At 34.0% G+C, this 25,965-nt stretch overlaps 4 protein-coding genes across 5 annotated transcripts; 1 reads left to right on the plus strand and 3 right to left on the minus strand.

The window, feature by feature from the left end:
* The first annotated feature begins 3,356 nt into the window (after window positions 1–3,356).
* On the plus strand, window positions 3,357–5,160 carry LOC101213294. Its single transcript, XM_004145142.3, has 3 exons — window positions 3,357–4,315; window positions 4,720–4,764; window positions 4,876–5,160. Exons 1-3 carry the CDS (start codon window positions 3,520–3,522, stop codon window positions 5,004–5,006), a joined length of 972 nt encoding a protein of 323 aa, XP_004145190.1. The 5' UTR covers window positions 3,357–3,519; the 3' UTR covers window positions 5,007–5,160.
* Window positions 5,026–6,987, minus strand: LOC101211379 (putative pectate lyase 2). The gene is made up of 4 exons (XM_004152993.3): window positions 6,277–6,987; window positions 6,094–6,197; window positions 5,711–5,849; window positions 5,026–5,607 (listed from the first exon to the last, which is right to left on the minus strand). Exons 1-4 carry the CDS (start codon window positions 6,958–6,960, stop codon window positions 5,389–5,391), a joined length of 1,146 nt encoding a protein of 381 aa, XP_004153041.1. The 5' UTR covers window positions 6,961–6,987; the 3' UTR covers window positions 5,026–5,388.
* Window positions 6,988–13,824: 6,837 nt separating this feature from the next.
* LOC101203688 (ankyrin repeat-containing protein At5g02620) lies at window positions 13,825–15,935 on the minus strand. Its single transcript, XM_031881887.1, has 5 exons — window positions 15,569–15,935; window positions 15,022–15,174; window positions 14,711–14,922; window positions 14,510–14,611; window positions 13,825–14,412 (listed from the first exon to the last, which is right to left on the minus strand). Exons 1-5 carry the CDS (start codon window positions 15,933–15,935, stop codon window positions 13,825–13,827), a joined length of 1,422 nt encoding a protein of 473 aa, XP_031737747.1.
* Window positions 15,936–17,897: 1,962 nt separating this feature from the next.
* On the minus strand, window positions 17,898–20,969 carry LOC101212810 (ankyrin repeat-containing protein NPR4). Of its 2 annotated transcripts, none has more exons than XM_031883200.1 (5): window positions 20,759–20,969; window positions 19,906–20,388; window positions 19,355–19,504; window positions 18,805–19,250; window positions 17,898–18,696 (listed from the first exon to the last, which is right to left on the minus strand). In XM_031883200.1, the coding sequence occupies exons 1-5, from the start codon at window positions 20,853–20,855 to the stop codon at window positions 18,037–18,039; spliced, it is 1,836 nt and encodes a 611-aa protein (XP_031739060.1). In that variant the 5' UTR covers window positions 20,856–20,969; the 3' UTR covers window positions 17,898–18,036. The 2 variants fall into 2 exon arrangements, with proteins under 2 accessions (XP_031739060.1, XP_004145188.1); XM_004145140.3 differs by having other exon boundaries at window positions 19,906–20,397.
* Window positions 20,970–25,965: the final 4,996 nt, after the last annotated feature.

Below are 25,965 nucleotides of genomic sequence, written 5' to 3' on the forward strand. Positions count from 1 at the left end.
CGATTTCATATGGATGGTTGACGACGACAATAAAACCATATTTCATGTAGCAGCTGAAAATCGACAAGAAGATGTGTTTAGTCTTATACATGAGATCGGAGAGATGAACGATTTCCTTGTCAATGGTTACAATGAAAAGAATAATTGTAACATTCTACACTTAGTTGGAATGTTGGCATCTCCATATCGCCTAAGCGAAGTGTCTGGGTCAGCTCTACAAATGCAATACGAGTTTCGGTGGTTTAAGATAAGTTCTTTGATGCATACATTGCATGTTTTTTTAAACAATAATTGAGAGCGTTATTTTGAAATGTTGTACTTTAACTTCATTCAAGTGGAGAAAATGGTTGTCCCATCCCATTACTTACATGCTCCTGCAGATTTATTTGAAAAATCTAAAAGAGATTGGGCCAAAACAGAGGAAGGGAAAGTCCATAAAAAAGTCCAACCTAATGAAGCGGAAGAAAGGAGAATTATTACATGTACACAAGAGAGTCAGCCTGAATTATCACAAATGAAGCTCAGAAAATGCCATATACAAAACACTACAACAGAAAATGCCATGGAAGCAAATAACATGATCAAAATTGATGAAGTATATATTGAATTGGGGATTGACACACCAATATAGCTGATAACATGATTTCCGGTCCTAAAAATTCATCAATTGTGGTATGTTACAGCAATAGAGAGGAAGCCTCAATGGCTTATATACAGGAATCTCCGAGGATGGATTTTGAAAACAATTTAGATGTTCTATTTGATGAGGTTTCTGTAGTTGAACCTGATGTGGAAAAGGATAATAGTGACGAAAGCAACTCATTCAAGGAACAACTATACAGTTGGCTTGTAAAGAATAGACTGTGTTATGCATGCCATTACTAATAATAAGCTCAACACAGAATGAAAGGAATGAAAATACTAAACAGGGGCCTCTGTTTCCACCCGAAGATTCTAGCTTGGAATGTTAGGGGGCTTGGCTCTCCCTCAAAAGGAGATATTATTAAAGATGTCATGAAGGCACTTGTGCCGACATAGTGATTTTATCTGAAACAAAGTTCACTGTTATTGATAATAAGATTGTTAAATCTCTCTGGAGCTTTATTACTATTGCTTGGGCATATGTTAAAGCCACTGGATCTGCTGGAGGCCTTTTAGCCATATGAGACTCCCTTAATATTGAAGTTGTCGATGTTATAGAAGGGAATTACATAATTTCCATTCAATTCAAAAGGTCTGATCATCTTCAATGGTGGTTAATAGGTGTTTATGGCCCAGCTAGTAGAAGAAATAGACCGATCTTTTCTTTTGGGGAGAATTATTGAAAAACAGGGCATTATATTTAAGCTGAATATTGAGAAGGCTTTTGATAAAATTAATTGGGACTTTCCCCTATCAACACTGCATATGAAATTTTTTCCCACCAAATGGATTAATTGGATCCGGGCTTGCATTTCCTCTGCTAGCTATTCAATCCTTCTCGATGGAAAACCAAGAGGCTTTATACAGGCTACTCTTGGTATTAGACAAAGCGGTCTTTATCTCCATTTTTATTGGTTTTGGCTATGGACTACCTTTCAAGACTAATTTTGCAGCGCAACAAAAAGGAATCATCAAGGGATATATCAATCAACATAATGAGAACATAATGAGGTAAATATTGATGAACATATGACAATCATATTAATTAACAACATTCACTTCATTATCAAAGTTTTTGAGGAAACCTCTGGCCTCAAAATTAACTTGCAGAAATCTACTTTCGCTTGTATCAATATTGATGAACATATGACAAATATCGCTGAAAGAATTTGGGGTTGTCAAGCGTCCTCGCTCCCTTTTAATTACTTCGGCATGCCATTGGGTGGTAATGAAAAAAAACTATCATTTTGGGAGCCAGTTATTGAGTTGATTGAAAGAAAATTTGTTTCATGGAAACATGAACATATCTATAAAGGAGGGAGGTTAACACTCATTAAGGCTGCTCTTACCAATACTCCTACGTACCTTTTCTCAACGTTCAAAGCTCCTTCATCTATTTGTAAATCTATCGAAAAGAAGGTGAGAGACTTCTTGTGAGAAGGCACTAATAACCTGGAGGATCACACTTGGTTAGGTAGGACCTTGCTACTTTGCCTCAAAACAAAGGAAGGCTTGGCATTGACAAAATCAGTTGACAAATGAGCTCTTTAGACTAAATGGTTGTGGAGATATATCACAAGAAAAGATGGTTTGTGGAAGGATGTTATGCCTCCAAATGCGTTAAAGAGCCTTGGAAAGTTTTTCCTCTTAAATGCTATAATACTAGCGCAAGATCTCCATGGTTTATCATTATACCAAACTCCAGAACTTAATTCTTTCCAATTATTTCCAATACTAATTGGTAAATCTCTAGTGGAGGTAACACCCTTTCCTGGCATCAGAATTGGACGGGTATGGGTCTTTTATACCAGCTGCAGCGTCGTTTTTCTGCTCTCACTAACAACAAGCTCATTACTGTCAAGGAAGCTTGGTCTCCACCAAATGCAATCTGGAGCTTTTTTCCTCGCCGTCAAATAAGGAAAAGAGAGATTCTTTATTGGGATTTAGTCTCAGCTTCTTGGACACCCCCTATATCTACAGAGGATACTGATATTGTGCAAGAGAATATTTTCTACATAAAAAGAACTAGCAAATTTGTGTTGCATATTGATAAAAAAAATCTTTTGCTAGAATTTGTTCAGTCATCAAATTATGCCAAAACATATTGCCAGAGAAAGAAAAACAAATCATCAAATTTGCACAGATACAAAAGAACATCTTCAATCAGAATCTGCACGACATGGAACATGTTGCTAACATATAACACAAGACGTGCATATTATAAAACAATAGATACAAATAGACAGAATATCATTTATCAAGGTTTTTTTCATTATCTATCACCGATAAACTAACATACTGCCTACGTATATTTAAGAATATTTTCTCCGATTTTATCATTTAAAATTAATATTTTCCTATAAGAGCAGGATAATCAGTGGAGGCTTGCTGGGAGCCAAGTGTCACAGTAGATCTTAGCTATACGAAGCCAATCCAAAATCATGGACTAATCAAAAGAGGTTTCTTGACTTTTGATCTATAGTAAACAAAACAAAATTAGGAAGATTGGGCTGTCAATTTTCATGGGTCAGTTGCCCAAGTTTGAAGGCAAGAATTTTAGAAGAAACAAACAACAAAATTACAACACTAAAAGTTGATGTATAAAGACGATGGCTATCCCAATTCCCAAAGCCATATTGAACAAAAGTACATAAGATGGTCAAAAAGTACTTAAACTGTCTTTAACAACGTAGCAAACCCCAAAATCTCAGCCCCACATTACCAAGAAGAATTACTTGAAGCCCCGGCAAAGGTCTCATAACACACCACCAAAAGAAAATAAAGCAAAAGATAAATACTTCACTTTACTCATTCAACAATTTCCCTTATGGTTCAACTTCCATTTCTTTCTTCATCACAAACCCATCTCCCAAAACAATGCCACTTCCTCATTACTACTCTGTTTTAATACTCACTCTGTTTCTCTTCATAACCCCATCTCAATCCACCAAATGCCGAACTTCCTGCGGCCAAATCCAAATTAACTACCCATTTGGTATCGACGATGGCTGCGGCAGCCCCTACTACCGCCACATCCTCGACTGTACCGATTCCGGAAAGCTCGAGTTGAGAACTCCATCAGGGAGATACCCAATTGAAAGCATAAGCTACGCAGAACGCCACATTAAAATCACTGACCCTTACATGTGGAACTGTGACGACGGCGATAATTTCCGCCCCACAAGACCATTCAGCCTTGACACAAGCACCCATCTCTCGCTTTCCTCCCAAAACGACTACTTGTTCTTCAACTGCAGTGAGGACAATGTAATTGTGGCTCCTAAGCCAATGTTCTGCGAGCGGTTTCCAGAGCGGTGTGATTCTTCGTGCGACAGTGCAAGCTATCTATGCAGACACTTGCCGGACTGCAGCGGGGGTTTGGGGGCGGCGTCTTGCTGTTCGTATTATCCAAAGGCGACAGAGTCGTTGAGGCTGATGCTGAAGTACTGTTCGAGCTATACGAGTGTGTATTGGAAGAGCATTGGGGCGCCGGATCAGCCGTATGATCAGGTTCCGGAGTATGGGATAAGGGTTGATTTTGATATTCCGGTGTCGACGAGGTGTTTACATTGTCAAGATATGGTGAGAGGAGGAGGAAGTTGTGGATTTGACACGCAGAGTCAGGGTTTCTTGTGCCTTTGTGGTGAACGTAATGTTACTACTTTTTGTGGAGGTTAGTGAATTCGTTTATTTTTTAAGATTAAATTAGAGTTTCAACTTAATTGAGGTTGTAAAACATAAGTTAATAAACGTAATCTGTAAAAATTCACATCTTCAAATATCTTTCAAGTTGGAATGATGGAATAACTTTTCTCCCTTTTTCTTGTTTTGTGTGAGTTTTTGTTAGAACTAACGTTTGAACATTGGCACCCACAAAAGTATTGAGGTCTCGACTTTGTTGATATGCTGATGTAAATATGCATCAAAACGATAAAGAAATAAGAAAAGAAATAAATATTATGTGTATGGAGTTCATATGTTTATTATTTATACTATATTTACTTTAATTTGTCTGTGTACTATTTATTCACATTCAAAGAAGTGAACAAATTATGTAACTTTTATCTCCCAATGCAGATCATGACACATCTCAACAAAAGAAGAAATATGTTGTAATTTCAGGTGAGCTAATTTTAAATCAAGATCAAATACAAATTTTACTCTACAAATCTTCAACTTGAATTCTATTTTAATAGACATTTGATGATTATTAATCGCATATTAAAATTGCAGGGACGGCAGCGGCGGTGTCGGCTGCCGGGGTGTTTGTAGTTGCAGCTGCTGTAATATGGTTTGTAAGAAGAGTAAGAGCCAAAGCTCCGGTAACCTGCGGGGTTCAAAGCAATGACAATAGGCTGTTTTGATATCCTCTTTCTCTGTTGCAAATTTTTTTTTTTTTTTTTTTTTACATGCATAAATATATATAATTGTTGTTTATTAAACATTTACTCAAAACTATAGATTATACAATTTTGTAGAAATCAGTTATACACAACTCTTGTAGTTTTATATCATCAATATTTATATGTCTCATGAAACCAAAAAAGTTCTTCCTTCTTGGAGTGCCCAAATTAAATACTCACATGCTTCAAAAGAAGCTAGGGTATAGCACTTTGATATATATATATCAAAAACCAAAACAAAAAATAAAAACAAAAACAAACCGAGGGAAATTACATTTCAATGACCTTTTAAGTGGTTAAAAAAATTTACGCACGTAAAAAGTCGATCAAGGCGAGTTCTCAATTAGCAAGCTTTGCCAATAAAACAGCGAAGTGGGCCGGAATTTGCAGTCAAAGCAGGAACCATAGAGCCAGGAGCCACTGGAAAAGACTGAGCTTTTGTATATATTGGGCTGCAGCTTCCCCATCCTGATGGCACAAAATAAGCGCCATTTAAGAACACATCTCTGGAGGATCTCCATTTCCAATTTTTCCACCCATTATTAACCTCCCTCTTTGTAACCTGTTTCATCCGTTATTGAAATAGCTAGTTAGTTTTACATTTCAAATTAGTTTTTTTTATACTTGTTTTTTATTATTATGGTGCTTTTCGAATTGTTTAGTACCTGTTTGGCATAAGAATTTTGAGGAGCTACAAAGTAGTTTCCTTCACTGAAGATTGTGGGGTTTGCACTTCCACCGATGGCATACATTTTCCACTCGTCGTATCTATTGTTGGCTACATGGGCATAACCAAACCTAACCCTACAACCATTATTAATCCAAAATACTAAAACGTTAGAAATATTCATCCATCAAATCTCTAATCTTTGAACTCAAAACCAATTAAAAAAAAAATCATGTTTGTTAGTGAGTTTGCATTAGGAATACTACTTCCACCTATGAGTTTGTTTTAATTTTTTTTATCAACTCTTGATAGATGTCTATTAATGTTTATGTTTTGTTGCCTGTGCAAAAAGAAAATTTGAAACTCTACTCTTGGCTATACCTGGGCATCCTCTCAATGAGACCAGCACCAAAGCGGTTGAAAACAATGGTGACCCTCATAATTTTATCATCAGTGAACCCATCATTATGTCCAAGCAGCATCACCTAAAAAAAATCACTAATCAATATAAATATTATTCCAAACAAGAAAGAAAAGAAAATCCAAAAAAAAACAAATACATACCTTATCATGTTGAGAGAAGTAGTTATTTGAGATAGTGACAGAAGTGGAAGCATGAATAACATCAATAAGACCATCAGTACATCGTGCTAAATAGCAATGATCAATCCAAACATGTGAAGAACCAAACACAGCAATAGCATCACCATCAGACCCTTTCCGTTTCCCAATATGCGATACAGTGTCTCTAACAAGCCCAGCTTTCCCAGGCTTACAATCATGAATACTAATTCCATGTATAATAACATGGCTAACCCCTTGCACCGTAATACAAGGCCCATAAGCAATTTCCACTTTAGCCCCACGTCCATCTATGGTCTTGAAACTATTTACCATCAGCTCATTCTTCAACACAATCACCATGTCCTTCCCAAACACAATCCACAATGGCTTGTCTTGGATCACACCGTAACGTAGCGTTCCATATTTAGGGTTTGAAGGGTTGTCAGATGGGTCAGTGACAGTGTAAATGGTGCCAAATTTGCCTCCGATTGCGTCCTTGCCGTAGCCAACTGCACAGTCGGCTAAGGCTTTTCGGTTTTTGGCCCAATTGGAGGTTTGACGCCAGCACGAATCGATTACGTTCATGTTTTTCTTTTGGGGAGTGTAGTAATCTTGGAGGGAGGGATTGATGAGTGAGAGAATGAAGAGAAGGATTAGTAGAAGGTGGGAGGAATTTGAGGCCATGGCTAATAGTATGAAGTGTGTGAATTATTGAAAAGGGTGTGTGATAAATGAGTTGAATTTGAGGGACTTATATATATGTGGATTTGAGAATAGAGAAAAGTGGAGCTCACGATCTAACAAGACCAAATTCAGTCACTCTTTTGAATTTTTCTATTTTATTTTTGTGAAGACTATTGTTAAACGTCGTGGTTGCACGGCTTTAGTTAGTTTACTTGTTGCAAAGAGTTAGATATCATATAATATTAAGGGTTTGTGATATACACAATGGGAAAGATACATGCCAATGAGAGTGTACAAATTTTACTTTTCATATACTTTTGGTTATTAGTATTTGATAAAATTGTGGTATGTGCAAATTATTATTTGAGATTGCCAGTTTGAAAATTAGCAAAATCCAGCCAGGTTTTATCAACAAAATGGTAAATACGTCTCACTATATTTCAGTAGTCATATTTAAATAACCAAAACCAATCGAGAATGAGAGGATGATTTCTTCCACATATATCTTAAGATGATGTCTTTTTAGGGTTCAACACTCTTAATCAAATTTTAATTATTTTTATTGGACTGAATACCCGTTTAAGGTTTTATGGATTCTGATATCATATAATACTGGGATAGTTGCAAATTTAACAATTAAATGCAAAATAATTAAGAACATAGCAACATTTTAAAAAAATTACAAATATAGCAAAATTTGTCGAATTTTATCAATGATAGAAGTCTATCACCGATAGACCATGTTATAAATGATAGATCATACAAATCTATCCGCGTTAGTTTTGCTATATTTGTAATTTTTTTAAAATGTTGCTATATTCTTAATTATTATTCCTAAAATGATCATCAATTATAATTACCCTATAATATTAGATAACATATCGTATAATCTCAATGGGAGGAGTAGGGTCCATCTATCTTATAAAAAATATAATCATCTTCATTTTTTCAATGTAAAATTTTCGAACATCTAATCAATCAGTCCAAGAAAAAAAAAGAACTTTAACCAGTAGGACATTGAGACGAAGTACATGATAGAAATATAACATTCTTAAATAAGAGATGAACATTAAAACTATAGTAAAAAATTTATAGATCGATAGAATATTATATGACGAACTCAATTTTTTTTTTTTTATCAAAAGTACATCAAATACAACAAAAATATGAGGCATTTTGAAATATAACAAAATAAATGAAATTATTTACGGAGAATTTTAAATATAGTAAAATAAATTAAAATATTTACATACTAGATAAAATTTTAGATTCTATCAAGGATAGAAACTGATAACCTTCTACCACTATCTATCAATGCCAAAACATATATGTGTCTATTATGGATAGAATCTGAAATTTTGTTGTATGTGGTAAATATTTTTGTCACATTTGTTATTTTTTACAATTCTTCAAATATTTACTATTAGAAAAAATTTCATATCTATCATTAAATAGGTGTCGATAAACTCTATCGTTGATATAATTTAAAATTTAAAGTATTTTCAAGGGTGGCAAGATTTACAATAATTTCCTAAAAATGTATAAAATATTTATTTTCTAAAATAATAGTTTTGGAGAAAGGAAAGAAGTAATGTTTTTTTTAAAAAAGAAACACAATACATTTATTAATTTCATATAGGTTATAAATATTTGGATGCATGGAACAAATAAATTTAGGTGTTTAGGTACTTTCCGTACATGAACTCAACCCTGTGAGGTCTGATATGAAATATTATTATATGCTGCTACGCCATTGACTAACTTAAACAAATATTTGTTCACAGTTTTGAATTTGGATAATAATACTATACTCGTTTACTTTGCTTAATTGTTTTATATTTATAGAAACACCAAAAGAGTCGGAATTTTATTTATATTAACAGCACGTTTTGTCCCCCATATCAACGCTCTCTTCTGATGTCTGAAACAAAAGTCATATATGTGTGGCAGTCGACATTTTCGTAGCAATATATATATATATATCACAATCATCCATCATAAGTCATATATTCTCTTTTCTCACTTAACTTTAACCTAATGAAAGGATGATGGTTGGATCGTTATTGGTGATGTTGATGGGTTAACATTTTATTTTATTTTTTTGATGATATATGGCAAAAGAACTCTCAGCAAGCAAAGCTAAGTAAAAATATAATGACATTTAATATATTAAAATCTTTTCTTCTTCTTCCATAGTTTCTTACGCTGTTTAGTATATAAATTGTTAGATAATTAACTTAATCAAATTAAAAAAAGTAAATAGACACCAAAAAATCCAAGTAAAGGAAAAGATATATACAAAAAAATCTATAATTGGAATAATATCTAATTATTACCTTTAACATCTTCTTCAATGTACAGTAGAATAGCAACCAATTTGCAATTTTCCAAATCTATTATAGAATAGCCTTTTAATAAAAAGGAAAATTTTAAAACTATTTTAATTAAAAATACATTTTATCTTGGATTGATCAAAATTAATCTTAGGAGTCCAAGATCACAAACCCTCCGTCAGAATCTAAAACATCAAACTTCCAAACACTACAAGAAATCGGAGCTCTTTCAACGCAGAAAAAGATATCGGCAACAACATCAGAACAAAAACCAATCTTCGACGCATAAAAATACACGTCGGTCGAGACATGTATTTCCGACGTCGTAGTTCAAGACATTGGGAGAAGATAAATAAATATTTAATTATCACAGTTTTCGTGACGTCTCTTTGCACGACATCGAAAAAAGTTTAGTCATTCCCGACATCATAGGTAAAACGTCGCAAGAAGTGAAACTATTCCTGACGTCGTAGTTCAAGACGTTGGGAGAAGATAAATAAATATTTAATTCTCGAATTTTTTCCGACGTCTCTTTGCACGACGTCAGGAAAAGTTTAGTCATTTTCGACGTTAATTATAAGTAAAATGTCGGGAGAAATGAAAACTATTTTCAACGTTTTACTTATGGCGTCGGGAAAAGAGGTGTCTCCTGACGTTTTCGATGTGCGTTGGAAACTCTCTTATCAAAACCCACTTCAGTTTTGTAATTCACATAATTGAAAAGGATAAGGTCGAGAGAGTTGAGAGAGAGATCCACGCCACCACTCACCTTGTCCTTGTCCAACTGTTCGTCGTCATCTCCGTTGTCACCCTTCATTTCGGTAAGTGGTTTAGTTTAGTTATTGTTTTGTTTTAGTATTTAGATTTCAAATTAGTGTTAGGTTTTAGATTTCAAATTAGTTTTAGTATTTAGATTTTGAATTAGTCCTAGGTAGTATTGAAATTGAGAAGTGTTGTTAGGATTTTGAATTAGTCGTAGGTTTTAGGAATTTGAATTTGAATTTGAAGTGTTGAAGTTGAGATTTTAAGGGTGGATGTATATACCTTCCATTTAACAATAGAAGGTATTTTTTAAAAAAAAATAGAGGAACTCCCGACGCACATGTACCATGGGAGTTCCTAGACATCTCCCGGCACTATATTGACATCATCTTCGACGTTCATATAATGTCGGGAGATATCTAGGAACTCCCGATACATTTTTTTCGAATGGTATCCCGACGTATATTTATGCGTCGGAAAAGCCTTTTCCAACGCTTTTCATATATCTCCTGATGATTTTGTACGTCGGCAAAATCTCCTTTTCTTGTAGTGAAATACTTCTACACTTAGTGGTAGGAAATTTAGAAAAAATAAAATATTAAAAACAAAATTTTAAAAGAAAATGATTTAAGACATTTTCTACAAAACTAAAAAAGATAAAATTTTAAAGATTTTAAAATAACTTTAAATTGTTGAAGGAGAATTGTCAAAAATAGCAAATTTGAGAAAGTATGTAAAACATATTGCAGAATTTTCATATTCTATCAATAAAACACATTGATAGACACGTATATGCTTCTATTAGTGGTATTAATAGACAATGATAGAATAAAAAATTTTGCTATAACTTGTAAATATGAGTTTCTATCTGCAGGTGCACTAGGATATCTCCACTAGGTGGACATCCCATAGCACCCTTATCATCTCCGCTTGATTGATATATAACAAGTTCATCTCCGTTTCATTGCTATTTTAAAAAAAATATAGAAATGTGACTAAACTAATACAGAAACATATCAACGGAGAGAATCAAAACTGTGGCTAATAATTGGAGACTTTCTATTCAACATTTTCCGATGAACTACTTAGAAACCCCCCTTGGTGGCAAACCACAATAAAAAAGAAAATTTGGGAACAAACAATAAACGTCAAAGTCCAGTGGAGGTTAAATGGATGGAGATACAATCAAATATCTAAAGGCGGAAGACTAACTTTGATCAACTCCTCCCGGAAAAGTCTCCCAACTTATCTTCTTTCAATGTTTAAAGCGCCCACAAAGAAATTGAAAAACATTGGAGGAACTTTTTACGGAGAGGAAACAATGAAGCTTCTAATTCCCATCTTATAAAATGGGGAATATATGTACATCTCCAAAACTCTCTGGTGGTCTGGGCATTACAAAATTAACTCGTACAAATGTTGCTTTGTTAAGCAAATGGCTTTGGTGCTACCACAACCGCTTTGGAGGAGAGTCATTGATGCAAAATATAAGAAATCTCATCTCGGAGAGTTTTCCACTGAAGGAAAATTCAGTAGCTCAAAGGCCACTTGGGGATTAAGATTGATTTAAGTCGAAATTAGAATGGAAGATCAATAATGGAGAAAATTTATTCTTTTGGCATAGCAAATGGCTCGGACAAGCTTCTTTGTCTAGCATACGTCCAAGACTTTTTGCTCTGTCCACAAATTAATCAGAACATAAAAAATAATCTAGCTTCCTCAGATATCACTGAACAATGGACCTAGTAGGCGGAGATGGATGCCTAACTAAAATGGTACGTTTACTGTTGCCTCGGTGTTGTTGCTTGAGGAATCAAAATTCAACAACGCTAATATTCAACAGTCCTTGCTAAACACCCTATGGAGTTCCTATATCCCAAAGAAATACAAATTCTTTATTTGGATGGTTATTCATGAGTGATTGAACACGATGGAAATATTGTAGAAAAGGTTCCCGACTTTATGCCTTAATCTAATTTGTTGTGTATCATGCTAATCAGCAAGTGAGGATATGAACCACGCTTTCATCCATTGCTCTAAAGTGCAGGAATTATGGAAGAAGTCTACTAGAGAGGAAATTGGGATGGTTCTGCAGGAGACAAATATAAGAGCCCTGTGTCTAACTCTATGCGATCTTAAATGCAACATCAAAAACATAAATCAAATTCAACAAGGCGGTTGCCATCATATGAAACATCGAAAGAAACAATTCAATTTTCACTGACACAAGCATCAGCTTTAAAATGTAATTTGACAGGGATGTTGGTTAAGTAGGCATTCATGTTTTAAAATCTATTCCCATAGTGCTATTTTCCTAAACTCGGGAGCTTTCTTCAACTAATTTGTGTGGTCATTCTCTGGGGCTTTACTCTTGCCCTCCACCTCTAACTTCTAACTTGATAAATGTCATTTGGTGATAGTGCTCTGCTCCTTCACCTTGTTTCCTTGAAAAAAGAAATACAGAAATTCGACAAAAGTGTTGAAACTAAATTTTTGGCGCATCTTCAGCTCATATATCTTTCTCTGATTCATGCATCTTTTGATTTGAGTGGTGATAAGGAAGCTAAGAAGGTGTTCACCTAGTTGAGATGTTTGATGCGCTCACTGATTCCTCCCCCACCAATTTCCATCTCAAAGAATACAAAAATATGACTAAAAATAATTTAAATATGTAAAGTTACATTTAAAAAACATTACAAAGCATAAGGGATCAAGGATGCACTACAACATCTTAACTAGATTCAACATCTTAACTAGATTGACACTTCTATAGCTCCCTCATCCGTGCCAAATTCAAAAGCCATGTCATTAATTGATGGAAAGGTATGCTTGAGAGAAGCTCGGAAACTTGTGAATAGATTAAAAAAAGACATGCTAGTTAAGCAATCTAAAAGTAATGCTATAAAGTTATATTGATAAATATACAATTTAATAATACATTTAAAGCAATAAACGAATAAGCAGTGATATTTACCAATATATTAGAAATTTCAGAATAAATATTGAAATCGAACTCGGAAAGAATTGACCACTCATCTGTTGAATAAAAGATTTGACTATTGAAATTTGATTCTAACTCCACAAAAAGTCTTTTACTTTTATTTTATTAAATAAAAGAGAAAAAGGAAAATATTTGAATATTATTGAGTTAAAACTGTTTATTTTTTTAATTTTATTTTAAAATTTGAAATTTGAAATTAAGCAAAATTTAACAAAATAAGGATGATATAAGAAACAAAATACCAAACAAATTTAGGTCTACAAGAGTGTGACACATTAATTTTTGTAGGTGTGACACATTATTGCATAATCAGAAATAACTTTTTAGAAAACCAACAAAGTTGTGGGAAGGCATCTGCAACATCACTGGACTATGGTTTTCCAAAAGTTCTCTTTTCACTTTGTATTCTCCTACGGTAATAGCTCTTAATATCAGTGCCCTCATGTGATGTGTGTATTCTGTTTGCTTGGGCTGTTTGATGGGTGTTTTCTGTTTGCATGGGCTTATCTCTAGTCCTCTTTATTCTGTATTGAACTTTTGTACTCTCCTGTGCTCATTGAATATATCTAAAGAGATGATGGGGTGTAAAAAGAGTGCCTATCTAGTAAGGATGCTTGTGTGCACCTAACTGAATTGTATCATTTTCGAAAAAAAAAGAAAACCAACAAAGTTGGATAGATTGTGCAATTGCACTAAACTAGCTTTTTCTTGCGTTTTCTCAAAGAAAAATAAGACCAATAAGTTGATTGCAATATATCAACGACGAGTTTAAAGTGAAATACACAAAAAGAAACCAATTGGTATGATGGACACTGCTGCAATGGTCAACGGAAACTTCGTCTTTGTTTTATCATACGCAATGAAGAAGGTCGCGCTGAAAGCTATCACCATGCATGCTATAGAAACAAACAACGTCAGTAACCCAAACAATAACTTGCTTGGCAACGACTTCAAAAAATCATCTTCTGTATAGCGCGACGTCAAAATTGACAAAAAAGTAAGTATGGAAGTTGAAGACAACACCAGAGATGAAACATCTGATATTACGAATATTGTGAATGCTCGATGTTGTTGGAAAATGGGAGTGCCATCTTTATCATTGTTGCCCCCTGGAACGGTAAATGCTGCGGCGAAAACCACTGTTGTGATTAAAGTTGCCACCAACATGCATGAGTTTGCAGTGTTTTTCATCCATTGCTCGCCATCTTTAAGTAGTTGTTTGTGCTGTTTTGAGAAGAGTTCACGAGGTGTGAGTTTATCAGCAGGGTCGTCCGTTCTTATCTCCACTGTAGAAAGCTTTGGAATTTGGTTGCATTTCACTTCAACATGGTCGGATAAAATGATTTTCTCCACTTCCTTATAGTTAATAACAAAAACCTTTTCAAAATTTACACAATCATGATATATTAGGGAGTAAAAATGAAAAAAATGTATGTAGCAAAAGATGGCATACCTTGAACCACAAAAGCTCCCGTTGCATTTGTAGAGCTGCCCCTGACACTCTATTCAAGTGACATGGAGCCGCTAGCATTCCAACCAAGTGTAACATGTTAAACTGTTTTTTAATATCGTGCCAGTTGGGAATTATATCTACCGCTCCCGGTATTTCATATATTAGACTAAACACACTTTCTTGTCATTTTTCAAGTGCTACATGAAACAAGCTTTTATAATCCTCGTCAACGAGCCATATCAATTGCGGATTTTGGCGAATAAGTGTTATCAATAACTCGACATTTCCAACTGCTGCTGCGCTCGTCAGTATCTTATATACTGAAAGGTCCGTCATGAAACATTTCGATAGCCGTTCAACAAGTTGATGGGCTGATGTGTGCATTCGAGCTTTTTTGTAAACTCCCTTGAAGCCTAGCAACCACACGAATATTTAATTAACTAATTACACATAATTTCTAATACGTACGTATATATCCAATTGAGAAGTAAACATAGTTGATGTAATATTACAAGAGTTTATATGCCTTTTCCAAAAGCTAAGATCATTGCTGCTACCAATTGCGAATGGCTTTTTAGCTAGTTCATGCAAAATTATTTCACCATCTTCGTTCAGCAGCTGTTGTGCTAATTCAGGTTTCTTTTCCAGAATATTTAATGCTATATCTACAATAAAGAAAGATCAAGTATATATATATAATAATATGAAAAATAATTAAATGCATTTCGAACATCATCTTATCTAGGTGCATCCCACCAAATGTCCAATAAAAAAATTTCACCGACAAATTCTTCTTATTTTATGTGTGAAACATTTTAATTATTTGCGTTGATTTGACGATGAGAAGGATGGGATGCATAAAAGATTGGATGCATACCTAATTGTTACTCTAAATATAGAGAGAAATAATTGTTATGAATATTGCAAAAACTTAAAACTGTTTTAACATATAGCAACAAAACTTAAATTAAGTATGAAGAATTTTATAGGTTTTGCTATGTTGATAAATAGTTTCAATTTGTTACTATTATATAGGATTTGGAAGAAACACGATGATACCATAAAAACCACTGTTGATGGTAGCAACGAGAATATTAATTGGTTGAGTAGTTTCTAGAGCTTCAAAATTAGTGTTGAAGAAGAGGAAGGAAGCCATGTGTTTGCGTTTGTAAATTACCGCCCTTAACAATGGAGGTACTTCGTTCGAATCATGAATATGTGGAAGATCAGGATTCTTTTGAACCATTAGTTCAGCATTTCTTACAACTCCTGATGAAGCAGCCCAATGAAGGGCAGTATTGCCACCTTGATTTTTGGCAGCTAAGTCAGATGGAGAACAAAGTTGAACCAACTTTTCAATAAAAGAGGTTTGTTTAGCCATAGCAGCAACATGAAGAGCAGTATCGTTTGCTTTGTTTACTTTCATTGTGATAGCTGATGGATTTTTCTTAAATAAAGATTTTTGCAGCCTTCCAGTCACCTTTTTCTGCAGCTTTATATAACGAGTTTCCTATGTTTTCTAATTCCTTCTTTTTCGCTACACATACAAATAAACAGTCCGTTGTAAGTATTATATAAAATTTGTGCAAATAATAATTGTAATAGTGATCTATGGTGATAAACTTTGTAATATGATCTATGGTGATAAACTTTTATCAACAAATTTTGTTACTTTTATAATTTTTTTTAAAATGTTGTTATATATGCTAATACTTTGTATTTAATTGTTATATTTGCAACTTCTCCTAAATAATAATAATGAACAATAATAATACAATAAAAAATTATTGTAACTAACAAAACTACTAAAATATTTAAAAATTATATAGAAAATTTTCAAATTCTATAATTAGTATACAATAGACATGGATAGAATTGTAGGAGTGTTTATCATTTATAGACAATCAAATTTTGTTATATTTTGGTCCATTTTGCTAATTTTGAAAATATCCTAATATAATTAATAGACAAATTAATTTAAGTAACAAAACTTCTAAAAATATTTATAATATAACAAAACATCACAATCTTTCCGTGACAGAGACCAAGATAGACTACTATCTGTGTCTCTCATGATAGTCCATCGTAGTTATATACTATGATATTTTGTGTTTTTGTAAAGGAGAGAGAGAGAGAGAGATCGTCGTCTGCCCATTGCCGCCCGCTCTGTCCGCCACCACAACTCCTTTCGTCTTCATCTCTTTCACAACTTCTTGGTTGAAGGTAAATCAAAGTTCAAAATCCTAAACATAAACCCATTTGAATTTGTTCTTAATTTCTTTTTCTATCATTGGCTTTCTTTTATTCTAAGTATCTGAATATTTCTTATTCATTTTTGTTTTTGTTATATTCAACCGTTTGGAATGTGTTGTAATCACTCTTGATGTTCTTGGCAACCATGGTGAATTTAGAAGGTAAAGTATGAATTTATTTTCTTGTTATTTACTTACTGCTTAGTGTGACTTCGTGGTTTGAATTTTTGCATATGTTTGTTTGCATACAACAGCTCCAAAAGAGGAGCAAGTTGAAGAAGATGATCAAATGGATGGTTACCCAAGCAAGAAGATGATGACAATGGGAAGGTACTTTTTTTTTATAGCATCGGGATAGCCCTTGACATTTTCCGACGCACACAATTCTACATTAGAAAATGTGTCAACATATATCCCGCGCATCGAAATATCCTATTCCGACAGATTTTTTCCGACTTCGATCCCGAAGCAAACTTATACGTCGCGAAAGAATTTAAGTGTAGCTCCTCTGTCTTTTTAAGTGTAGCTCATTGACTCCAAAATTGAGCTTGTTGGAAGAGAAATAAGTTATTGAAGGGTAGTTTAAAAATAATAACAAATTTAAGATGAAGAGTATTTTTATAAATGAAAATTTAGCCATATTTTTAAAATTATAAAACAATGTACTATATTTACAATATCATATTATGAAAATGCTACCTTCAACAATTTTTCTTTTAAAAAAATAATTTTGTGAATACTTCTATCAACATTACATGAAGATTTAATAATTTCCTATATGGCTTTTGCTTGTGTGAATTTGTGATGGAAACTTTTGTTTCTATCTCAACGAAATTGAAGGAAAAATTTTATCCTTACTTGTATACTATGGACAAGGTTTTATTCCTTTTTGCTAAAGCTAGATGAAACTTTGATCACACTCTAATGATCTCTCGTTAAATAGTCATCTACCCTAGCAAATATTTGGAATACGAACATCCAACTATTGAAAATTAATAAATTAGGAAGAAAATATGAGATGTCATTACTACTTTTTCTTTAGTAAATAAATCACAAATCCTCTTCTTTGTCCTTTTATGAACAACTTGTACATTTTGAATCTCAATTCCAATTTCTTTTTCCTCTCTAGTTCACAATTATTCAAAATTCTTCTCCATAAAGAAAGTTCAAAAATTAAAAAATGGGGCTTACACAGGGTGTGACACATTATTACAGGGTGATAAACATTTTAGAAAAACAACCCAAGTTAAATAGATAGGCATCTGTGCGATTGCACTAAAATAGCTTTATATTGCGTTTTCTAAAAGAGAAATAAGACCAATAAGTTGATCGCAATATATCAACGACGAGTCTAACGTGAAATACACAAAAACATCCAATTGGTATGACGGTCACTGCTGCAATGGCCAATGGAAACTTTGCGTTTGTTTTATCATACGCAATAAAGAAGGTCATGCTGAAAGCCACCACCATGCATGCAATAGAAAGAAACAATGTCAGTAACCCAAACAATAACTTGCCTGGCAACGACATCAAAAAATCTTCTTCAGCGTAGCGCGACGTCAAAATTGACAAAAAGGTGAGTATGGAAGTTGTAGACAACACTAGAGCAGCAACATCTGTTATTACGAACATTGTGAATGCTTGATTCTGTCGAAAAATGGGAGTACCATCCTTATCATTGTTGCCTCCAGGAAATGTGAACGCCGCCGCAAAAACCACTGTCGCGATTAAAGTTGCCACCACCATGCATGAGTTTGCCGTATTTTTCATCCACTCCTCGCCGTCCTTTAGTAGTTGTTTGTGCTGTCTCGAGAAGAGTTCCCGAGGTGTGAATGTATCAGCGGGATCTAATTTTGTCTCCCCTCTGGTAAGGTTTGGAAGGTCCTTACATTTTACTTGTATATGGTAGCTATAAACGATTTTCTCTACTTCCTTGAAGTTAAGTACAACATAATTTCAAATCTTAACTCAATAAGGATATATTATATATAGTATTAAAAAGAAAAAAGTTCAAATATATGCACCAAAATGGTCGTATACCTTGAACCACAAAAGCTCTCGTTGCATTTGTAAAGCTGCTCCTGACACTCTGCTCAAGTGATGTGGAGCTGCTAACATTCCAGCTAAGTGTAATATGTTGCATCCAGTTTTATCATCCTTGATAAAGGCGATAAAATCCTTCAACCCTCCTATCTCATATATAAGACTGAACACACTTTCTTGTCGATTTTCAACTGCTATATGAAATATGCTCGTTTTATTATCCTTGTCAACTTGCAATATTAATTGTGGATCTTGGCGAAGGAGTATTAGCAGGAACTCGATATTTCCAATTTCTGCTGCATCGCGCAATATTGATGAGGGTGTTCCAATTAGATCTGCTACCGCATTTGTGGAAACATTTTTTGTAACATACTTCCATAAAAGATCAACAATTTGATGGGCTAATGTCTGCATTAGAGCTTTATTGTAAATTCCATTGAACCCTATAGCAAATACACAAAAGATTTAGTTGTATACATTTCTAAATATTATTTTTACGTATCTTCCAAACGAGAAGAAACTAAATTAAAAGTTGATGTATTATTACAGGAGTACATATGTTTTTTCCAAGAGCTAAGCTCCTTGCTGCTACTAATTGCAGATGGCTTTTGAGCTAGTACATGCAGAGCTGTGTAACCATCTGAATTCTTCTCCTTTGCTAATTCAGGTTTGATTTTTAAAATCTGTAAAGCTACATCTACAGTAAATTAACGGGATAAGTTAGTATTTAATTAAGACCATTTAATAACCATTTCAATTTTTTGTTTTTGTTTTTTGGTTTTTAAAATTTTGGTTTTTAAGTTTCTTATTTATTAAAAACAAAAACTATATAGGTGAATTAGTTATCAAGCACCTTCTTGTTTAAAAATTATTTTTTAGGGTGTTAATTAAGGAAGTGTTCACCTAGCTAGTGGAGATGTCCCATGTACATGTGGACTCTTTTTGTATCTTTTTTTTAAGAAAATTAGTTTTTAAAAACAAAACTTAAAACACAAAACAAATGGGTTTGTCTTATGATCCAAATTAATTAAAGAAGTTAACTTAAGTTATTGATGATATATATTGAATATAATATCAAGGGATTTAGAAAATCAGAACCATAATAATCAGCGAGGAGAGTACAAATGAGAAGTTGAATTTGTCCACCAGTCTCAAGAGCTTCAAATTTAATCTTGCGGAAGAGAAAGGAAACCATGTCTTTGCGTTTGAAAACTACCGCCATTAAAAGTGGGAAAGTTTTATCATCATTAATGATGTTTGGAAGTTCGCGATTCTTGTCAACCATTAATTTAGCAATTCTTACAACTCCTGAAGCAGCGACAAAACTAAGAGCTGTGAATCCTTCAACTTTGTTAGCTAAGTCAGATCCAGAGGTAAGTTTTACCAATTTTTCAACAAAAGAAAATTGGTGACAAACAGAAGCAATATGAAGCGCTGTTGTCTTAGAAGGGCCTATTTTCAAATTGACAGCCAACGGATATTTGCTAAATATAGAGTTTGCAGTCTTCCAGTCGCCCTTTATAGCAGCTTTTCTTAACCGATCAGCTTCTTGAGATAATCCGTCTTCTTCCTCCGTTTTTGCTACACATACTAAATAAACAGAATATAATAACAACAACAATAATAAAGGAGTTTGAAAGGTATCGGTTTTGACAAATGTTTTCTTAAAAAATACATTATTGTGTTCTATTTAACCCGAATATCTCATATAAAAACTTCACAATTTTTATAAAATATATACATATTGATTTCTCATCTGTATAAAACTTACAAAGTCCATTTAGCAATATCTTAATTCACAGATTATTAATATATATCCAGCAACAATTATAGTAGAATCTGTTTTGAAAAAAACTAGGGGAGTTCGTAATAAGAATGTAGAAAGAGAGGGTGTAAATTTAAGGAAGGGCATGAATTATAAGGGACAGAATATGTAGATGGATGAACTTACTGTTGTATTGTCTGGGTGCTGCGTCCTCGACACAGACTTCAGGGATGGTTAGTCCTTGTTCAATAATTGGAATATCTTTCTTTATTGAACTTCCCATATTGGCCTCCGATTTTTCAATCTTTCAAAAGTTTCTCTTCACTCAAACTGGTTTGGGAATTAAGTGCTACACACAGCTTCTAAATTCTTAATACTCCACACCAAAAAAATGGGAGATTTTGATTCCTTTATAGTACATATAAGGTAACACCCTCTTATTTGTTATGTCCTTCCTAGCGTAATTAAAAAAGAAAAGAAAAATGGAAAGGAAAAGAAACATAGACGAGTAAAGTTCAAAGTGTTGCCTTTTTACAGGCTTCAAGAATAAGATTCTCCAAGATCGACTAATAATTGAGCTATTTTTAAATATAGCAAGAATCAAAATATACTAAAATATCTGATGATCTAAAAAACAAGTTAACGCAATATTTGAGTAGATTCTAACATTCATCCATCCTATCACTCATCCTTTACTACAAACAGTTTAAAGTTTAAATTGGTATAATGTTTAGTTTAAGTTTTACACGGATACAAAATCCAAAGTGAGATTTGCCCCATTATATATAGAGAGAAATAGACATATGTAAATTATGATTGCACAATTTGTCCATTGATAAAATGTACGAAGATACACCTTAAGTTCCGTAAGTTTCCTTCATAAAAAAAAAGATTCATAGTCAGTATTTCTTTAAAAATTGTCTTTTGCTCGTTTACTTTATCGATAAATTTGGTAAATCCGATATTTTAAAAAATCTACAAAAACTTAAGAATTAATACTTGGATGATTTTACAAGTTATATATATATATATATATTAACAAAAACAAAGAAGAACAAAAGACGAATAAGCTTTTATAATTAAAACAAAAAACAAAAGCTTGTCCAATAAGCTTTTATTAAAAAAAAAACAAACGAAAAAAAAAAAGTACAATGGGTGAATTAAGTGAACCAAAATATTTAATAAAAGAAAACACTAACATGAAGAGAAATAGAAATAGGTCATTTTAGGGTTTGTTTAATAAAGCTTTTGTTTCTTTTTTCACTTTATAATTAGTCATGTTTTCCATTTCTTTCCTAAAAAAAATAAAAAACATATAACTATTTTCCTTTTTCTTTTTCTCTTTTTCGTTTTCCCCTTTTTGTGTTTTGTAATAATGTCAAGAAAAACTTAGTTCCATTTTAGATTTTCCATATACATATATAAATATTATTTTACAAAAATTGATTGAATGTTTGTTGCTATATTTAGTGAATAGTTCTATAAATATTTACAATAATTTTGTAACTAATGTTACTTGATCTAGATATTATGTATAAATGCATTTTTAATTTACTCACAAAGTTTGAAAGTTCTTTACTCATAAATTCCTAAACTTTAAATTCTGACTTTAGTCTCTATAACTGTCTTTTTTTTTTTTCTTTTTTAAAATTTAGTCCCTGTAAATATCTAATAGCCATATAAACTTCAATTTTATCTCTAATAATTTATGAAATAATGAAAATATTTGTAAATAAATGTTTTATATAAGACGAAAAATGTACTGGTTAATTAATTGAATGTTATGTATTAAATTATGTAGTTAATAGATAAAATTAATTCTACCAATGTGTCGAGTTGGATTGGGTAAGGGTTTGTCAAGTCTAAGTTATGGGGTAGGTGGTGGTTTGTTACTATTTATTTTATCGGGCAAGAGTGTCATCGTCTGCGGGGGCTTCTCTCGGATGTTTCTATGATTGTTACTATTGTGTGTGCTTGTTCTACTTCTTGAGAAATATTGTTGGTCTGCCTTGGAGGAGTTTGTTTTTTTCCATTCTCTTTTTGTCTTTTCTTGTTTTAGTTGTGTTTCTTTCTTTCTTTGATTTATTCGGTATGATATTTCGAGTTTTGGAGTATCCCCTTGGACTTTAGTAGATGCATCTGGACATCTCTACTAGGTGGATAACCTCTTAGCACTCTCATCATTCCCGCTTCATTAATGATAAAGAGTTCAATACGAGAAGCAGGAAAGATAACCAAGGCTAGAGATAAGCCCAAAGAGGAATAATAAGTTATACAAATGCATGGAGGTTTAAAGCAATAGAGCTATCTGTCACGTGGTTAGAATCTAAAGCTAACCATACGTGCAACACTTGGCTTGATTATGTTGTCCCCGTTAGCCAAGTAAGCCTTTCCCGAAAGGGGTAGTGCGCCAAGCACTACGCCAACATGTTGCAGCGGAAGTACTTAGGTTGGTTGCAAGACACGAGAGAGGTTGGAAGGATGAGGGAGTTTGGATGGATACGTCTTGGAAATGATACGTTACATTCCAAGAATAGATGAATACATATTTGGGTGCAAATATGTTGTCTCTTGCCATGGGGGTGCCATGGGCAAGGAGACTTTGTGTGGCAAGGTGACCTTGCTTGGCTAAGACATGCCAAGATACAAGGTTGCAAGGCTTGATACAAATGAGGCCCTCCCCAAGTATTTATAGACCATCCTCACCGACCTTGGGCCTTAGAAGGTCGGCCAAGGGAGATTCTAGAGATTACAAGTTCATTTGGTACATAACAAGGAAGCCTAGAACATTCTAGAGAGGACTAGACCTTTCATGACACACCCTGATCGTCATAATAGCCTTCTAGAGTGTTCCAGCACGTTCCAACATCATCCAGCACGTTTTGGGGCCTTCTCGGGAGCTTCCCGCGTATTCCAGCACATTCTGGCGCTGTCTCAGACGTTCTAGAGGCTTCTGGGGCTGTCTAGACCGAGCATCGGCGGGGCAGCACGCACATGGGCGTGTCTGGAGCCTTCTGGAAGCATCTGGGGGCGTCGGGCGCGCGCGGGCCTTCCGGAGCCTTCCGCGCACGCGCGCCGTGCGCGCCTCGCGAAGTGTCGCGCGCCTTCCCGATTCTTCTGGAAGCTTCTCGGAGGTTCTGGGGTCGTCTGGACGTTGGGCGGACACGGGCGCGCGCGTGGTGCTGCGCGCAGCGTCGGCATGGGCGCGCGCGGGGTCGCGTGCGCCATGCCTGGACGAGCATGGGCGGCCGACTGGGGCGCGCGCGGTTGCTTGGCTTGCCGCTTGGCCATGCGCATGGGCCCGATGGTGGGCGCTGGTGCCGGGTGCCTATAGCTGTGTCAACGGGCATCTGGGCGTGCCATGGGGCTGTGTCGTGGCTGACACTCGGGCTGTCATGGGCACCCGTCGTGGCACGCGTGTGAGGCTTGTGAGCCGTCCTCGAGAGGTGCCTGCCAATGCCGTGGGCATATGTCGTGGTCACCCTTGGGCTGTCTTGGGACCACGTTGGGCTACTCATGGGCCTTGCTGAAGGAGTCGTGGCACGTATTAGCACAATTTTTTGAGACGATTTTTGGGGTCAAAATTTCACACGTGACATATCGCTATAATTTGCAAAGAGATTTAATCTATAGTTCATAAGCCTGTTAGATCCTTAATATCCTCCCAAATCTCCAATGTTTTTCTTTCCAGGTTCTGAAATACTCTATTATTTCTTTCCAGCTAGATAATCTATAGAGCCACAACAACCATATTGAATGTGATGATGCCTTTTATGTTTTTTTGCCTGATGCTGCAAATATCCTTACATAAGGAAGTCAACTGATTTGTATTGCGATTCCACCATTTGATTGTGTGTTCAAGCTTACCCCATATATCTTTATTAGTGATAGCACACTTGATGAAGATGTGTTCTATATCTTCTGATTGATTTTTACATAAATAACACTAATTTGGATTAAGGCAACCAATTTGGATTAAGGCAGCAATTTGGAAGTTTTCTCTTAAGCTTTTTGACTGTATTGATGCATTTGTGTAAGAGGGTCCAAATAACAAATTTACATTTCTTGGGGATGTCTGACTTCTATAGATTTTTTAGGATGATTGGATTGATGTTGATTTCAACTCTTTGATCCACAGTATGTATAGCTTTTTTAATGGAGGTGCGCTTTGTGCCTTTTGACTCCAGGTTGTACGGTTCTCTTGTTGTTGTTTAATATATATATACATATAATATATATATATATAATGTCTAATTGTAATTATTAAGCACAAAGGTAAATATAATAATGTCTAATACAATATTTTTCAAATCAAACAGGAAAGCAAAAACTATTAGGCGCGTCGTTTGACACACAGGTTCGAAATCAAATACCATGGAAATTAAATTATTATGGACTTATTTGATGAGTTCTGATACCTGAGAATTACAGATGTCTGTGTTTGGGGTGCATGATTTGGAAATGTGAATTTCTAACAACTGTGTTTGGAGTGTTGGTTTTGAATTTCTGAGTTTAGCTAATTTGTTTAGTTTTTTATTTATTAATTGTACGTCCTAAATTTATTTTGTATCAGACTTTTAATTGTTTTTTTTTTCATATTTTGTACCTATAATTTAATTTCTTGACTCTACTGATTTTAATAACAATAATGTAAAAACGAGAAATTTTAATATTTAATAACAATAATTTTGATTACAGTTACATTATGAGTTTTTCTTTTTAACAAATAAAATTCTTAAATCAATCCAAATAAGTCTCAAGTTTTCTAGTTAAATTAACTAACGAAAAAAATGAAAAATATTATTAAACTAAAAATAAACCATGGTATATATATATGATGTATATTTACAATTTTCACTATATTACTAATATGTTACTATTTGATTTATACCTAAGATCACAATAGATAGTCATCAATTTTCACCATGAAAAAATATAACAAAATAAACAAAATCTTCTAAAACGAAGAAAAAATCAATTTTAATTTAAATCAAGAAGAGAAAATAGATAATTAAAAAAGACGATCTAACAATAATAGTTATTAAAAAAACACCAAAAGAAAAGAAAATAGAATGATGAAAAAATGCGTATTTAAAAAAATATTATTGTGATTAAATAAATGCGCATTTAGAATGACTTGGAAAAAAAAGTTTTTCAAAAGTTCATTTTTATTAATTTTTCAAGGTTGCAGTGGTTGCAAAAGTTGGTGGTTGGAAATTCATCGACAGGGTTGTCAGAAATGACATGTAGTGGTTGATTGACAATGGTCATTAAGGATAGTATTCGGAGTTGGTCGATGAATTTTCTAGATTGAATTAGAAAAAAAATTTAATGCATGGACTTGAATAGTGTTTACTATGATTCAATCCGATAGAAAAGAGTTAGGAAGCCTT

The sequence above is a fragment of the Cucumis sativus genome, chromosome 1, assembly GCF_000004075.3.
Source record: "Cucumis sativus cultivar 9930 chromosome 1, Cucumber_9930_V3, whole genome shotgun sequence".
Classification (NCBI taxonomy): domain Eukaryota; kingdom Viridiplantae; phylum Streptophyta; class Magnoliopsida; order Cucurbitales; family Cucurbitaceae; genus Cucumis; species Cucumis sativus.

What these genes read in the sequence shown, in the direction of transcription:
- LOC101213294 (XM_004145142.3), top strand. Translation starts at nt 3,520, where the DNA reads ATGCCACTTCCTCATTACTACTCTGTTTTAATACTCACTCTGTTTCTC. An exon ending in TGTTACTACTTTTTGTGGAG is followed by an intron (nt 4,316 to 4,719) that starts GTTAGTGAATTC and finishes CTCCCAATGCAG; the next exon opens with ATCATGACACATCTCAACAA. An exon ending in GAAATATGTTGTAATTTCAG is followed by an intron (nt 4,765 to 4,875) that starts GTGAGCTAATTT and finishes TTAAAATTGCAG; the next exon opens with GGACGGCAGCGGCGGTGTCG.
- LOC101211379 (XM_004152993.3), bottom strand. Translation starts at nt 6,960, where the DNA reads ATGGCCTCAAATTCCTCCCACCTTCTACTAATCCTTCTCTTCATTCTC. An exon ending in CTCATTGAGAGGATGCCCAG is followed by an intron (nt 5,850 to 6,093) that starts GTATAGCCAAGA and finishes TAATGGTTGTAG; the next exon opens with GGTTAGGTTTGGTTATGCCC. An exon ending in AAAATTCTTATGCCAAACAG is followed by an intron (nt 5,608 to 5,710) that starts GTACTAAACAAT and finishes CGGATGAAACAG; the next exon opens with GTTACAAAGAGGGAGGTTAA.
- LOC101203688 (XM_031881887.1), bottom strand. Translation starts at nt 15,935, where the DNA reads ATGAAAGTAAACAAAGCAAACGATACTGCTCTTCATGTTGCTGCTATG. An exon ending in GAAAAGGCATATAAACTCTT is followed by an intron (nt 14,923 to 15,021) that starts GTAATATTACAT and finishes TGTGGTTGCTAG; the next exon opens with GCTTCAAGGGAGTTTACAAA. An exon ending in ATTATAAAAGCTTGTTTCAT is followed by an intron (nt 14,612 to 14,710) that starts GTAGCACTTGAA and finishes ATTAAAAAACAG; the next exon opens with TTTAACATGTTACACTTGGT.
- LOC101212810 (XM_004145140.3), bottom strand. Translation starts at nt 20,855, where the DNA reads ATGGGAAGTTCAATAAAGAAAGATATTCCAATTATTGAACAAGGACTA. An exon ending in TCTCCTCGCTGATTATTATG is followed by an intron (nt 19,505 to 19,905) that starts GTTCTGATTTTC and finishes AATTTACTGTAG; the next exon opens with ATGTAGCTTTACAGATTTTA. An exon ending in GAGAGCTTTTGTGGTTCAAG is followed by an intron (nt 18,697 to 18,804) that starts GTATACGACCAT and finishes CTTAACTTCAAG; the next exon opens with GAAGTAGAGAAAATCGTTTA.